The following is a 17,212-nucleotide window of genomic DNA, read 5'->3' as shown; positions in this document are numbered from 1 at the left end:
AGCCTTCAGCAGACTGTAGGGCAAGGGCTGTTAGCGAGCACCTATGAAGGCCGGAACGGCACACGAGGGGGATGGGTGGCCAGCACCACGACCGGCCTTTTTTTCTCTACTGTGGCGATGTTTAAAACACCGCACCAGGTACTCATTTGAGGCTGGGTCGGCCTAGTCAAGGCCGCCGGTTCAGATAACCGTCACCGGTGTCGGTGGCCATGAGCGGGAATCGAACTCGGGTCGCCGGGTTGGTAATGGCAGCGAGCTGACCGCTGCACTACCGCTCCCCACCACTCCGCGCACACACGCGCACACACACACGGGCGCGTGCCCGAGTACACTCAGGGCAGCTGATACAAGTCACTTTCATACCGGTACCAAAAATAGAGCCGAGCCAGCCCGTGCCGGCGTTATAAATATGCGCACGTCCACCGGGGCCAGGGGCACCAGAAAACCCCGAGCCCTCCCCCCCCGTCGTCGGTCCGGTGTCGTCGGTCCGGTGTCCGTGCCGAGCGCTGGACGTCATTAATAAATCACGCTCGCTCCGCGTCGTCGCAAGCGCAGCGTTGGGTCCTCTCTCTTGGCGGGGGGGGGCGGGGGGGCAGCTATGAATGAGCACGCAGCCACAAAAAATTCACGAGGTTTTGTCGCGTGCTCAAGAATCGAGCTGCGCTTTAAGTGACGACGAGGCGTTCATTGAGTCCTGCCGTACGATCAGGATTCGGTTTTAAACATGAGGTGGCCTTCTGTCCTATTTATGGTCTCATTCCCCTCCTCCACCTAACCTCCACCAGAGATCAAGACAAGGCCACACGACAAAGCCACGCAGCTTGAAGAGAGAAGTTTGAAATTGGAATGATGCTCGGCCTCAAGACGTATTGCCTCTTTAATTAGCTGATCATCGGTTATTGCTTTTTTAATTGAGAACGACAGATTTTTTTTTTTACGCATTAAATGTGCTTCTAATTCACATCAATATATTTAAAAAATAAATTCCCCCACCCCCGCCCTCCCGCGCAAGAGGCTCTTATGGAAGCCTCTGGAGCCATCGGGAAGCGACCGATTGAAACGGAGTCACGGCGCCCGCCGCTTTCGCCCTGCCGTGACGGAGGCGCGGGGAGCGGCGGCGCAGCGGTCGGCGCTCCGCCGCGCTCCGAACCCGGCGACCATGGCCAGGACGATCGGGCGCCATCCGGTGCACGGGACTTTGGCGTAAAGTGGACCTGCTCTTAGGGACTGGCGCTGTGGACAACCCGCGGCGAATGTATCAAAAGGGTTGATGATGTCAAGTACATTTTATTTTTGCTTCCACAACCTGGACGCCTCTCTGGCACGGATATGCCGCTCAAAGCGCCATCGCGTAAACACTCCACCTTGAACAAAGAAAATCAGATTTGACGATGAGTCCAACCGAAGCGACATGATGAAAAACTAACAAAATACGAGGTAGCAATTAAGATCGATTACAAAAGATGAGGAATGGCACGGTAACGAAAAAGCAGATACCCGGCTCGACGCATATATTCGTACCGAGGAGGCGTGCGTTTGTTACGAATAAACGCACGCATTTATCTCAACACCCTGATGTTTACGGTGAGGCTGTTCCATACCGTTGGAGCCAGACAGCTAACGGATGATGACGTCGCGAAGACGATAATGATGATGATGGCGATGATGATGGCGATGATGGTGATGGCGATGATGATGATGATGGCAATGGCGATGACGATGGCGGTGGTGATGACGAAGCGACGACGATGATGATGGCGATGATGGTTAGTCCTGCGGTGAATAAGTGAGGCCTGTCCAGTTTGTTCTCCTATGACGCATAGGGGAACAACCACACTAAACCACACGCAACCACACAACCACAGGCACAAGCAGATACAAGCACGCGCAGCCACAACTACACAACCACATACTACATACGACCATTTTCAATCACACGCAAGCATGGCCACAACCAGACACAACTATGTACAGCCACGTGCAACCATAGCCATGAACAAAACTACACAACCATGCACTACACGCAACCATTCACAACCATTCACAACCACGCTCAACCACAGCTACAACAACACACACAACCACAGCTGCAGCCTCGGAGAAATCCAGCCGATCTGGCAGCCACCACGGCATGTCGACATGCCGCATTTCACCGTGGCCGGCACCGAGCGAGCTTGGGCCCCGGGCCAAACATTCCTGACGCGCACACGGCAAGGGGAGCGTGCGGGGAAGCTCCGCTCCTCTCCACGCTGCCTGGCCACACCCGGTCACCTTTAACTCACCGATTCTCCTCCAGGAATGTTGAGGAGTCGGTCCACCGGACTCACTGCTTTGAGGACTGGCCACATCTGTGAAAACTGCTGGCCACATCTTGTGGGGAAACATAGAAGCTTCATCGCGCATCGGATTTCTCCGGTATGAGTAAATGTTCTGATTCTGTGTGTCGTCCCACACTGCGTTCAGCCACCACCACAGCGTCAGGCCGCACCAACACACTCACCCACTCACTAAACTCTCTCAGCCACTCACCCACCCACTCGCTCACCACACTGCAGGTCACCTGACTTCTCTCTCCGCGTATTCCCTCGCACTGCTCCACACTCTCTAATTCTCTCCCATCTCTTTTCCCAAGTTCTTCTGAACGTACTTAATTGAAGAAAGGCATCGACCGTTATCTAACACAGCTTTTGGAATGCTGCTTGTCGCTGGCTGCTCGGCGTTTGCAGGAGCCGATGGTCCTGTGCTCAGCAAAAAATGAATCGATTGGCGGTGACCCGGGTCAACATCGTGACCCGGGGGTGCCAAAACCTCCATAACTCCGAAACCAGAAGGCCTATGAAGACGGGAGATGTCACTGAGCCCGATGCGCACGCCAAATATGGAAATAAAAAACACACGCAAAACACCCATAAAAAGGGGGGCTGCTGGGGTATTTGTGCGTGGCAACGGCTGTTTATTGCTTGTTTTGGAAGTACATCAGGATGCTGGTCTGGTCATTTCCCCAGCACGTTCTGCTTCTTACGGGGGCGGCCACCCCCCTTGTCTTTGGGAGTGAGACCACTTGGAGGCAATGGCCCACCAGGCGCTCTCTCGGTACGGCCGGCGGTCACGGTCGTGCTGGCGAGATCGACATCGTCATCATCATCGCTCCCAGCGTCGCCCTCCGGCAGGACAGGCTGGTAGTACCAGCGATGCTCCCAGAAAAAAAACCTCAAACTATGCCCGGCCCACCAATATTTTGCGGCGACCCGGGCTACCGCCAATCGATTCAAATAACAAAAAAGCAGACAGCTCCTCTAGCCAGGATGTGCCTGGAATGAGCCCACTTTCCTGAATGGCCAAGATTTTCCCTTGGTTCCCTTAAACCATGCACTCGTTTTTCTGTCTCTCAGCGCAATGCTAAAGCGAGCATCTATTGTCGCTTCTTTATGTTGTTGTTTGTAACGAACCGCGAGGCCGGTACTACTCACCGCGTGGCTCGCACCACCGGTGCATCGCGCCGTGTGGCTCGCACCACCGGTACATCGTGCCGCGTGGCTCGCACCACCGGGTGGGCGCCCTCTTAGAGCGCTTGTTTTCGCACTTTGCAGAATTTTTCATTCCCTGTTTTATTCGCGAGCTTCCGCGCTACGCAAGCAGGCAACGCGCAACGGTTGAAAACTTTCCCGCTCGTTGAAAACTTTCCACAGTTGCCAAATTCGAGTTGGCGAGCCGTTCGTTTGCTTTTGCTGGCATGCGCATTCACATTTAATTCAATACAATTCTCCGTTCACGACAAACGGAAGACGTAGCGCACAGCCGATGTAGTCTTCTCCATGTGACCCCAACCTCGATTCACCGGCACCCCCAACCCCCGAGGGCGTAAACACCCCACCGGGCTCCGCTACCACGTAGGAGCACAGCGAGCCCCAGATTACTCTGCTCACTGTGGCTGCTCCGCCGAGGTGGGGGGGGGCTATTCCAAGTGCCAATGTTTGCGCTGCAAGTTTGGAGTGGAATATCCAGCGGAACAGCTCTGTAACATAATGACCTCAAATACCTCATCCCCCCACCCCGGTATTTCTATTCTCAGACACACGCGTGTCCCTTTATCCAGAGGGTGCAACGCTTCCTTGCCCCTGTAGACACGAGCCCACGTGTGCCCCCCCCCCTCCCCACTGCCTCCCAAAACCTTGCGTGCCTGCGTCCCAAATCCTGCCAATTGCCCCTACATTGACTTCCGTTCGATGCCAACGTGATCGAGGTTCAGCCCCTGTAACTGCTTGCTCATGCCACTGCTAGAGGGTACTCCAGGCCCCCCCCACCACCACACGCTCCAGAGGGCGTCAGGGTGGCGAAGATGTTGACTACCTCGCCCGGTATACATGCCGGGTTGCTTCTGAAAAATAGTTACATAGCTCTGTGCCAGAGCTATTTAACTGTGGCACACGCCCTCCAACATGGCCTTGCGGGAGCCTCGGTACCGACAAAGTTATTCAATTCTGGTTTGTCTAGCGGTCTCGTTCCGATGATGTACACGTACGTACGTCATCGGAACGGGAAAAGGCGTTAAAGAAACCTCTGCACCGTTGCTTCAAATCAACGTCCGGCGCGCTAACCACGACACCGCGGCCGGCAGCAGCTTTCCCCCGTTCGAAGATCCTCGAATAAATCCCCACCCCCCCCCACCCTCCGTCTCCGTCTGCAGGTTTTGCGGCCGCGCTATTAACAGACGCCAGCGTCATCCTTGGAAACGGGCAAAACAGCGACGGCGGATACAGCAGTAAAAAAAGAATACTCCGGAAAGAAGCGCCGTTCAGATGTTGAGCGGAGTCGCCCTCGGTTGGCAGAACGCGTCATGGAGGTGACGTCCTAGAGATGCGACCAGTCCCCCCCCACCCACCACCCCCACCCACCACCTCCACCCACCACCCCCATCCACCCAACCATCTACGATTTTGTGCATGCCCACGACGATTCCGTGTCACAAGTGAATTCCTTTTTATTTAGCTTTTGATCAGAATCGGAATATTGATTTATCCTGCAGAAATCCGATAAGCTATGAAGCTCTTCTTGCACAGACGTCCGGGAAGGGGTGGGTCAGAAGGTTACAACAACAAACAATATACAAACAAGACAGGAGTGTGCAAAGTAAAGGAACGGTAAACAAATCACTTAAAACAATATACAAATAAAAATGTAGTAGAAACGCAAAAATCCGTCAAAACTTGACCCCCCCCCCCTTCCTGTACGCACGCGGACTTTTTACACCCTCCCACCCAGTCCTATAGAACGGCCAATATTTAATCCACGCAGAAATGATCAAGGATTAATAATATGAACGTTTTTAAGCAAACAGCCCACCGCCCGACTATCTAACTCATTTGAAGGCCAATGCAGACAAATTTATTATTATCGAGGCTTCACCCCCCCACCCCCCCCCCCGTTTCCTATGCGTACATTGTCAGTAGACCCCCCCCATACGTAAGCGAACGTATTTGGGTTCACCCCCCCCTCCATGCGTACTGAATGGATGGCCCCTTATTGGTTCCCACGTGTAGAGCCGAAAAACGCTCTCCAATGAGGCCAAAAAAGCGTTAACGCATCGGGCTCCATAGGGTCAAAGTTATAACTCTCGCATAGATGATGATTCAACACGAATGAAATTTTCGTTTAAAGTTTTGCATTGCCATCTATTCGTGGCTTGTACCCTCGAGAAGAAGCGGATACATTGATTGTTTTTTTTTAATTGGCAGTTTAAAAAAATAAAAACTTCGCTAAATGGATTTGCCAAACTCTGGCCAAGATGATCGCGCAGCCACACCCCGGGACCCCCCCCCCAGCCCCCGGGCCCCCCCCCCCAGCCCCCAGCCCCCACCCACGCCCCGCGTGCTGTCACCTTGCGACGTCGCTTCCAACTGCCAAGCCGTCGCACCTCTCGCAATCGCTAATAAACCAAAAATACCACCCAAAAAAACGAAGCACATTTCACGAAAAGTTCAAACAAAACAAACCCCCCCCCCCCACGTGGCTTGTGCGTGGTTTTTAACTCTTACCCCACCACACACGATCCATCTGTGCTCGCAAACGTGGGACACCGAGACAAGAATCCGACACTCGACTGCTGGAGCAAGGGGGGAGCTCGAAAGCGGCGAAGCGCACACGAAATAAGAAAATCGTCCGCTGCATATTTCAACGTTTAAGCGGTGCAAGCCGACGGTGGCATGACCTGCGAAGGCTTTGGCTTCGATGCAGGCGGTGTGGCGGGCAAAAACACGCAGAGAAGACTTCAATTATAGCGTCATAGACAGTGCGTTCACAACATTGTGGCCGGCCTACACGGCGGGCCCTCGTTCAATGCGCCAGCTGTACACGCGTTGCTGAAATAACGAGTTTCCGTTAAAACTATTTCCCCGTAAATAATGTATCGTTGCCATCTTCCGTTCATAAGGCACCTGCTTTTCTCAATCCACTGCTGGATGAAGGCCTCCAGACAATAATAATTACAGCTTATTTTGCGGCCATGGCATGGTAAGCGATTACAACGATACTGCTGGTCATGGAGGAGTGGTGGGGGGGGGGGGCGGTTTGGGGGGGGTTGTTTGACCATACTTCACCACGCTGGCCAGGGTGAGTCGGTCAAGAGGAGAACCACAGGACCGGTTCAGTTATCACTCCACCACTGGTAAAATCCGAAACCAGAAAATCAAGCTCAAATCACCGCCAGGTCCATAGCGGCACATTGCGCAAAGCATTGTACCCTTGTGCCCATCGAGAATTGAAACCGAGCCACAAAATCACTCGAGAGACATAGACACGCATGGCACGGCAGAACATTCCATGACGAGAAAGCGGGGACATTCATGGCTCTCGGTAAAGCACGAGTCGCAGCAACCTGCTCGGGTTAAAAACGGCCGGAAAGTCTGGAGCCGAACGGAACGTACGAAAGCCACCGCAGCCTCAAGCTGCTGCGCTGTTGGGGTTGTCGTTGTCGTTGTTGTTGTTGTCGTCGGGGTCTCCAGCAGGTAACCGTTTACACAGGAAGCAGCGTGCGCACTCTAATCCCGCGTTGAGAACGGACTACACAACGCCAGTCGGGTCGGCGTTGGCACACGTGGTCAGAAGCGAAGAGAGCCCACGGCTGCCCAGGGAACTTATCAGAATGTATATTTATACCGGAGGAATCCGAATAGCTATAAAGCTCTTTGTCACATATGTCCAGTCGTAACTTGGATGGTGGGGGTGGTGGTGGTGGTGGTGGTGGGGGTCCCAAAAGGCAGCCGTGGTGGTGCAGGGCCCCACCCGGGCGTCCCTCCTCAAGCGTGCACAGGGCCCTTGCTCGGAAGAGCACGAGGGCAGCCAGACCCAGGTTATATTTGGCGGAGATGAGCACGAGCCTCGTCTGAGCACTTTAACGAACCCTGGGCAGGAGTCAGCGCTCGCCAGCCACGATGATGACTTCATCACCCCGCGGGCTCCGCGAGACGGCGTCGGCAGCGCTGCCAAAGCGGCAATCGCCCAGGCTCCTACCCGGCACATCGTGTGCCATGAACAAGGGCCATAGCCCGAAACGTCACCTCGTGTGCATTTCTTCAATTTTTTTTTAAGACCGTTAACGATGAATGTGCCAAGTTTTCATTTTCTTTCGTGCTCTGCGCAGTAAATGTGAGCGGACTGCGATTTTAAGGTGTATTGTATGTTGAACCTCTTTAGCACCCTACGTAGACAACCGTGCTAATCGGAGGTGCGGGGGAAGAACAATAAACCCAAGCACAAAAAGCAGTCCGAAAGAAATGAGTTTTCAATCGAGAGTCGTGAATATTGAACAGGTCTTGGGCTTCTCCTAGGTTGACTCAGCTTACACGAGTACCTGTTGCAATCTGTAAACATCGCCACTGGGGATACAAAGGTGGCCGGGACGCGGTAATGGCTACAACACCCCCTTCGTGCGCCTTGTCGGCCTTCATAGATCCTCGCGAACAGCACTTGCCCCAACAGTCTGTGAAGGCTATACGGGGGATCTTTGTATTTTTTCAGGTGCGGTGGATTGACGGCTGTAAATAACGCCAGTGGACGGTGATATCTGATCGGCTCCTAGGCCTCTCCTAGAGACACAAAGGTTACCAGCAGCAGTACCTGATCCAACAGAACACAAATCTGTGTGTGTCTCACAGGAGCGGCGGTGCATTGGTTGGTGCACTTCATCGCTATCCCATAAGCCTTCGTCTGGATTGCACACCCATTCATTAATGACGTCAGCGTTCCTCTGCCTCCCTTAGGTCGGACTCAACCTTCAATTATTAAACGGCGCGGTGTTCGTGGTGAAACATTAATGTAATGAGGATGATGATGATAATAATGGATATAATTGATAAAGATGATGTCGATGATGGCATGGCGATGATGGGTGGTTACAATGATGAGTTAAGCTGTACCATCTATTGTGGTCGAATCCAAGGCAGAGTTTGCCTACTCAACCAAATGCTGCTTGATAATATTGGTCTGGAGAGCCAATAGGCCGATGGGCTAAACCTATTATTCACGCGTTCTAAATTCACAGGAAATGTGTAAAGTTGGGCTGACATTGGCCCAGCGGTTCCACCAAGCACATCCCACCGTTGACCGAACGTTGCGTGTTTAACCGGCTTATAGTCCGGCACAACGCAGGGACCAATGTGCGTGCGCTACTTCCTACGTTAAAGGTTCCTGCTGGAGACCCCAACAACAACAATGCGTCCGGAAGATCGTTTACTTTGCAGTGCAGCAATTGAACAAAACTCGGCTCGTGGATGGGAAACACATGGCCAGGCCGGACGAGACAGAGGCCGCAAAGACAGCTGCCGGGGGGGGTGGGGGGGCACTCATTCGGGCGATAATTTATGGAAATTAATTACAGAACAACGCACAACGTGGTTTGCTTGGGAACCGCGAGGAATCTAATCACGGGGTGGCGAGCAGCCGATCGCGAGGCCGTTACCTAGGCACAGCTAAAACCTCGCTCCGAAGTTGCTTGCAACAACAAAAAAGCAACGTGTCGCGTAGAAATTTGGCTTGAGAGCCAGGAGGATACCTTCACAGTGGCGAGGAGTAGAGAAAGACGCTCCCAGAGTATTGCCCAAGTGTGTCGCAATAAGACCACATGCATCGTCCCAATACTCAGATCTATCCACTGACTCGCAATCCAATCCCACATCCACTGCAAGATGACACTCACCGTTTTCCATGAACCTCCATGGCTTTTGGTTAGATTCCCATTCACGGATGACCTGTGAACTTCCACTCTGCCTCCCCCTAGCCGTGAGAGATTCGCCCCTGATGATGACGATGACAATGACGACGACGATGAGGTGTGATGTAGCATAGGACCCTGACTCGGTACGGCTCTGCATGGCCCCTCCAGTTTTTCCCTCCACATTTTGAAACACGCGTCTAAGAGTATTTGGCTACTGCTATGTACATTTCAAGGCGATGGTAGGCCACTTCGTTGAGCTATCGTTTGCAAGAGTCAAGTCGCTTCTGAAAAAGAGCTATATACAAGCTCAGTGGGCCTCACCTGGGTAAAATAAAAAAATTGTTCGTAGTTGAGTTCACCACCCGCCGACGCGATCACGATGAACCCCGACCGCGCACGGAGTCGGCAGGTTGCAGGAGAGTCCTCGCGGGCAGCAGAGGGCCACGTACCTCTGCAAGCCGAGCTTCAGATTCCCGATGCTCGCCTTGATCTTGTTCTGGGCCTCCAGGTGCGTCATCCCGGCCGTGCTCACCCCGTCGATGGCCGTCACCACGTCGCCCGAGCTCATGTTCGCCAGCGCGGACTTGCTGCCGGCGGTCACCTGCAGCCAGGTACGGGCACGGAGGAGGCGTTGGCACAGCGTCACCGTGCAGCACGGCTCAGCGCAAGAGGGGCGGTGGCCCCTGAATTTGCGCACGCGCAACTACCGCCGGCGGTAAGGGTCTCTCCGCTGGGCGGCGGTAGGGCACAACCCGCGTCCCCCGCCGCCCGCGGTGCCCCTCGTGGTGGGCCCTCGTCTCAGTGTGTCTGGGGGTGGTGATGCGTGGGGGTCACGGTTAGTGCCCCCGCACGCCAACTCGTCTGGGTGTGCCCATCGCTGCTCTGGAGGGCCTCTGTAGGGAGAGGGTGTGGTTTTTTTTTTATCCTGCTCTTCCACGCTGGGCCGGTGTCTCGGAGGCAAGGGTTGATAGATCACAAGAGTTTTTTTTTGTTTTTACTACTCCCAGTCCTGCTGCTGACAGGGCTAGGAGAATTGAGTGCCGGCCAGTGGGCTTGTGTTCCCCGTCTGTGTGGACTTTCGAGCGTTATCCACTTGTATGTGGGTACTCCGCATTCCTCGCACAGATCAAATAAGTGAACTGGTCATGTGTTGTAGTGCAGGACCCTCCTGAAAAGGTCATGCGATTCACCGCAGCATTCCTGTCTAAATAAAAAAAAATAATAAACACTTGCACACACACACACAGCAGAACATTTTAAATAATTATTTTCCATTCTCCACATTTCTTTTTTTCGAGCACATTGTTGACATTGCTAATGTTGAGCCTTACATGGGCATTCAAATGAGTTCACTCACAGCCTGGCGAGTTACACAACGCCAGTGACCGCCTATTAAGGCCGGGACAGTGCACAAGACGAGGGTGTGGACCAGCATCGGGACCTGGCCGTCTTTGTCTTCCCAGTGCTTATGTTCAAAAAGCATGCGGAAGATAAAGGTGCAGCCCAGCAATAGCTTGCTCACGCCACTGCTGGGAAAGGAGGGGCGGGAGGTGGGGAGTTCTTGATCCAGCAGTGGATTGACCACGACTGATGATGTTGAACAAGCGAAAGGGATTCGCAGGTATCTCACCGGGGCTAAAACCGCACTCTCCCCATCCCCCCTGGGTTAGATTCCAGCCCGTGGTGCCGCGGGGGGGTGGAGGAGGGGCTGCACCCAGGTTGGCCGACAACAACCTGAAAGTTGAGCTCGATATTTCACGAGCCGCCAACGCACTGCGTGGTGAACACGAGACGGTGGTCCTTAATTAATTGCATCACGAAGCAGTCCTTAAAGAGCCGTGGGTTGCCGACCCCTGCCCATGGTAAAACTGGATTCCCATAGTAAAACTAGACTCCCACGGTGAAACTAGACTCCCACGGTAAAACTGGACTCCCACAGTAAAACTGGACTCCCATGGTAAAACTGGACTCCCATGGTAAAACTGGACTCCCACGGTAAAACTAGACTCCCATGGTAAAACTGGACTCCCAAGGTAAAACTGGACTCCCACGGTAAAACTGGACTCCCATGGTAAAACTGGACTCCCATGGTAAAACTGGACTCCCACGGTAAAACTGGACTCCCATGGTAAAACTGGACTCCCATGGTAAAACTGGACTCCCACGGTAAAACTGGACACCCATGGTAAAACTGGACTCCCACAGTAAATCTGGACTCCCACGGTAAAACTGGACTCCCATGGTAAAACTGCACTGCGTGGTGAACACGAGACGGTGGTCCTTAATTAGTTGCATCACGAAGCAGTCCTTAAAGAGCCGTGGGTTGCCGACCCCTGCCCATGGTAAAACTGGATTCCCATAGTAAAACTAGACTCCCACGGTGAAACTAGACTCCCATGGTAAAACTGGACTCCCACGGTAAAACTGGACTCCCACAGTAAAACTGGACTCCCACGGTAAAACTGGACTCCCATGGTAAAACTGGACTCCCACGGTAAAACTAGACTCCCATGGTAAAACTGGACTCCCACGGTAAAACTGGACTCCCACGGTAAAACTAGACTCCCATGGTAAAACTGGACTCCCATGGTAAAACTGGACTCCCACGGTAAAACTGGACTCCCATGGTAAAACTGCACTTCTATGGTAAAACTGGACTCCCACGGTAAAACTGCACTTCTATGGGAAAACTGGACTCCTATGGGAAAACTGGACTCCCACGGTAAAACTGCACTTCTATGGTAAACTGGACTCCCATGGTCAGGGGTCAGAAATCAAATTAACAAGAAGAGCAACTCTTGTGAATTTCGGTAAAAAAAAAAAACACTCAGTATTTCAAGAGCTAAAATGTAGTCCCTTAAGAGTGCCGCAAATGTCTCCGGAGCCGCAGGTTGCCGACCCTGGGCCCTCCGCAGTTAATATCGAGACAACCGCCCCACGCGCACGCTACCTCTGGTGACTTTGACGGCAGGGGTGAAAGGGGTCCTCCTCCTACCGCGCGCCCGTGTGTGTGCGTGCGCGTGTGTACGTGTGTCTGTAACCCCACGACGAGCGGGCCAGTGACGTGCCGTTCTATCTTTGCTCGCCGCTGCGCGCGGACGGAATTCGGGCAGCTGTGAAAACCCAGCGCCACGCCGGGTCGCAATATCTCACCCGCTGAACGTTGGGCCATGCCAGTTATCCCGAGGTGCCAAAAAAAAAAACGACGGCACACACACGCACGCCTACTGGCAAGCACGTAGTAGGTGCACGTCTATGGCCAGACACACACACAGCACTCATGCGCGCGCACGTGTATGAATTGGCAGGAACCGGCGGGCCTATTGGTTAGCGCCGCGCGCTACAAAACTGCCAACCCGAGTTAAATTCCCAGCAACAGCGGAGAGTCACATCCGGAATCGGTGCGCGACCTCTCTTCGGTCATATCAGCCATACATGGGTACCTGATGCGCTCTGTCGACATCAGCCTTGCGTGGCGTCGGCTGGAACCACACCCTCCGAGCGCTAATGCCCGCCTTAATAGGCGCTCGCCAACAGCGATTGCCCGAACCGTCTGCTGAAGGCTATCACGGCAGGCACTTTGTCTTCTTTGCGTGTTAATCCGCTGCCATGGATGCACAATGCTTTTACAAATACGATAAGTCAGTTTGCCTGGCTCAGGGGTCGGCAGCCTGCGGCTCTTTGAGGACTGTCGCTTATTAAGGACCCATCGTATTCACCACAGTGCACTGCGGCTTCTTTAAATGTTGAGTTTTTTTTATTAGAAAAAAATGCCTCTTCATGTTCCAAAAACACCGCACAGAATCGTGACGAATGCACACTGACATACGATGCAAGCAGACAATGCGAATCCCAAGCGACGCGATGAAACAGCCGTGGTTCGGGACCGCAATTTGATTCAAGAATCGGTTCGGTTTTTAACACTGGGGTCGATGTGGCGGTCACCAATCACCGGAGCGGTCGCTTGAACCCATTACGTGCAACGTAAACGACAGGGCACCGACCATCGATTCTGACACACTCCAAATTCCACGCAGACATCGTGAGCTTTGGACGTTATCGTTACGCACCCCGTATTTGGCTTATGCACGTGGACTTTAAAGCCACGGACAGGGGCCGACCGAGGCAAAGGTCTGTTTGCAAGCGACAAGTGCTGTTATTTACAACAGACGAACAAGGAAGGTGGCGTGCCTCGAAACCGATCTCAACTGCCTTTTTGTCTCCCCCGTTGACGATGTTTGCCAACAGCTCCCATCCGCTCGATTCAAGGCCGATTTCAGCTTGGGGGAAGTTCAGGCCAGTGTGAGATTCCAGTTGCCACAGACGTGCATTATGCTCGCGAATCATTTGCCAGGTCACAAAGATCACGTGCACACTCACACAAGAACAGCAACAGCTGTTCATTGCAACAAAGAGGCGGTGACATCGCCATGTGCCAGGCTAGGTGCACTTCCGCGGCCACGTGATGTTTCGCAGGCTCACTGGCAGGAGGTCAAGGGACAGACCCCAGTGTTATGGGGTTGACCGACTGGCATGAGCGCCACATCTGCTCCCCACTGTACCAATTTTCTTTCTTTAATCCACCCAGTGCTCTGCTCGCTGTTGTTGTGTCGCTCAACTCACACACACACACAAACATCACATACGGACAATCAAAGACAAAGATCCCCCCCCTATAGCCTTTTACAGACTGTTAGGGCAGGTTCTGTTAGCGAGCACCTATGAAGGCCGGCACGGTACGCGAGGGGGTAGGTTGCCAGCACCTCGCCCGGCTGCCTTTGTCTCCCTCGTGATGAGGTTTACACACCACACCAGTTTCTCATTTGAGGCTCAGTCGACTTCGGGGAGGCCCAGGACTGGTTCAGATAATCGTCACTGGTGTCAGCCGTGAGCCAGAATCTAACTCGGATCGCCGGGTTCGTCGCGAGGCACGCTAACCACGACACCACTGCTGCTCACACGTACACACACATACACACAGCGTACTCACCCGTGAGACGGTGAGAGGCATATTGAAGTCCTTGCCTCCCTGGAGACGGAAGCCCCAGGGCGGCTGTCCTTCCAGGGTCACGCTGTATCCGCTCATGGCGTCGGCGGGATTCGGCCCAGCTGCTGGAGAGGAGAGGTTCCCTGGGACTGGGCGGCAGAGGTGCTGCATTTCAGGCCCGGCGGATGATCGATGGGAAAGGCCGATAGGGCCAAACGCAAACAACAGAAACACACACGGGCACACAGTGATGCGGGGCACAGCCGTCGTGCACGTGGTCGGCAGGGTGGGCTCGGTGGCAACACTTGTGCCCCCCAGCAAGAAGGCCCCCACCCCGTGTGCGTTTCTGTTTACAAACTTTGTATAATTTTCCCGCTGTTCGGTACGGGTTTATTCCGGGGTTCTATAGTTTCCTCCAATAGCTCAAGTACACACAGTGTGTATCGGGTATTGTCAGATCATCCCACTACTGAAAAACCCCTGAAAATTACTCAACTGAGATCACACGGGGACAGCGGGGGCAGCAGCAGCAGCAACGTCGTCCCCTGCTGCGCTAAATTGGCAGGACTCTCCTGAAACGCGAGTCTCGCAGCTCAAGGAGGTTCTTGCCACCAAACGCGTGACCGGCAGCATTCTCTCAGTGCTGGGGAATGTTCGACATACGAATAACTCGTAGGAATAACAGAAAATTCGAATGGCCCCATCGTATTGTTCCCGACTCCCTAATTGGAAACCCAGCGAATACCCTCATCATCACCACCATCGACGGTCGTGCGACGTCGCGTTTTGAGGCGTGCAGTCAAGCCTCAAAGAGGCTACGGTGAGACGCGCCGCCACAATAAAAGGTCGGCCGCACCACCCCCTGGCGCCAACCGCCTCCCCAGATGCGCCACGCGGCTGGGCTCGCGACCGCCGATCGCCGAACGCGGGGCCGGGGTGGCGGGGCAGAAATTCCGCCAACAGCCCCCAAGTGTGGCGCGACAGGGCCCTAGCGAGGGGTGAGAACCACGCTCACTGCCCCATCCTCGGGACGGGCAGCACGAGCGGGGGACGTGAACGTTCGCTTGTGGGTAGGGGAAAGGGCAAGGGGAGAGATAACGAAGAGAATACTGGGGGGGGGTAGGGGGGGGAGAAAGGGACATGGTGGGAGGAGGAGGAGAAGGGGGTGGATTACACCTCATCTTATTTTAATTCATACGGGCGCCTTGGTCAAAGCGCTGAACAGAGACCTAGCAAATCTACGCCGAAACGGCGCGATGCGACGAGGTGAGTGGATGAGAACGGTGGCAGTGCACGAAGATGATGCCTGGGGGGGAAATAAAAAAAAAACCGATGATGAAAGTGAGAGTGAGTTGTTGACGATGAGCGAGCGCGATGGGTGGGTAGGGAAGTTGGGAAGAGGGGATGATGGTGTTTGATGGTGGGGAATGGAGGGGGAGTTTGGGGTAAGCAAGCGAGTTTTCAGGGATGAACAACCGATTGTCAGCGAGGCAGCGATTGTTTGACGTGCAAGGGAAGTTTGTTCCGGTGGAAGGTGTAAGTGGATTAAATTTGGCTTTCATAGAATGAACGGGCGACTTGTTAATACAACTGATGTGTGGAGCCACACCAGCTCTGCATTAGCCCGATATTTCACGAATATCCCTGATGTTGCGGTGAGCGAGAAGATGGGGGGGGTGGAGGATGTGGAGTAAGAGATGGCTTTAATGGGGGGGGGGGGGGGTGTGGCGAGCGGATTACAATGAAGGAGGGTTGGGGTTTGTGGTCTAGGAGACTGTGGTTGTTTGTACTGGAGCAACGTGCAGGGGATTGAGGAAGCTATGTGGTAGAGAGGAAGTAGGTTTGCCTCTCGCCGAGGAATGTGGTGTCCTCGTCATTATCATCAGCCATGATAAAGGCCTCCCTGGACACAATCCCTCACAGTCCTACACAGCTACAATCCATCTCGAGCCAATCCAATCGCTCCATCTCCACGGTGTTCACCCCCCGCCCCTCCCCCTCCGTTGGCCGCCATTCATCGTCAGTCTCGACCATCAGATACCATCGCTTCAAGCAACACACGTCCTGCCTAAGCTTTCCTGAAAAGTGATAAACGGTGTCTCAGTACAAATATGTCACGCGTGTTCCCTGATGCATGTGTGCTCTTGTTTCCATCCCCAGCAGGCACGTCTGCGCGTTTCTGTGCACAATTTTCAACCTTCTGTTCCACAGTCTCCATCAACGCTGATCCACACGTCACACGCACCGACTGAAAGCTGTATTTATTTAGGCGTATTGCTGCTGCGCGTTCCTTGTCGAGTTCCGCTTTGCAAACACACGTTACGACTGCTGTCGCTCGATAGAATGCTTTTGGAAACGTGAATACATCGTTTTTTTCTTAAGCGTACACCATAAAATAAGCCAAAGCAACATCCCAAAGTGTCTGCGGAAGCAGGTTTGAAATCTGTGCCAACAAATGTCACTCTTTAAAACTCAAAACCCTGTCTCACCCCCCCCCCCCCATCCACGGCACGCAGGTACAGTGTGCAAATGTACTGAGTGCATTACTTTGTTGAATAACTGCACCCGCAAGGTGATGTAATGTTTAATAACACGCCTCCTGAGCCCCTCGCCCCGCCACCCGCCACCACCGTAATCATCACAATGCCGACTATTTGGTTAATTGACAAGACGTGTATCCGCGCCTCCGATTACCACGGCTGGCCACGTACGGTGCGAAAGAAGTTCAACGTGCATACCCATCGTCCCGTCTTATAACTCGAGCGGCACAGCTGTGAAGAAGCACACGCAACGCGCCAAAACATCTGCGCGCAAAATATTCCCTCCCTCGCTAAAAAGCCAGTTTTTTTTTCCTCCTCTTCCGAAGGTGAAACCTGAGATGGAAAGTGGGCTCAAAATATTTAACGGAGGGAACTAGCAGTCACTGCCTCACTGACATCTGCAAGTCGAAAAAAAAAATGGGATATTGAGCGAACGCCAGAGTGCCGGCACTACTGTCACGTGTTTGGACAAGG

General features: G+C 53.6%; 1 protein-coding gene across 7 annotated transcripts in view; it reads right to left on the bottom strand.

Annotated features, from left to right (window-relative positions):
* LOC116951064 (LIM domain-binding protein 3) overlaps positions 1 to 17,212 on the bottom strand; it is a 104,413-nt gene that overhangs the window by 80,779 nt on the left and 6,422 nt on the right. For 5 of the 7 annotated variants that reach the window (XM_076073289.1, XM_076073287.1, XM_076073288.1 and 2 more), the window contains 2 exons: positions 14,202 to 14,347; positions 9,661 to 9,812 (listed from right to left, as the gene is read on the bottom strand). In XM_076073289.1, the coding sequence (XP_075929404.1) occupies positions 9,661 to 9,812; positions 14,202 to 14,297 (248 nt within the window). In that variant the 5' untranslated portion in view covers positions 14,298 to 14,347. Of the gene's footprint in view, positions 1 to 9,660; positions 9,813 to 14,201; positions 14,364 to 17,212 lie in introns of all 7 variants that reach the window. The other 2 variants (XM_076073292.1, XM_076073290.1) reach the window with 1 other exon arrangement.

The sequence above is a fragment of the Petromyzon marinus genome, chromosome 41, assembly GCF_048934315.1.
Source record: "Petromyzon marinus isolate PM22_M1 ecotype Great Lakes invasive population chromosome 41, UKy_Petmar_22M1.pri1.0, whole genome shotgun sequence".
NCBI classification, from domain to species: domain Eukaryota; kingdom Metazoa; phylum Chordata; class Hyperoartia; order Petromyzontiformes; family Petromyzontidae; genus Petromyzon; species Petromyzon marinus.
This window is presented reverse-complemented; position numbering and strand designations above follow the sequence as displayed.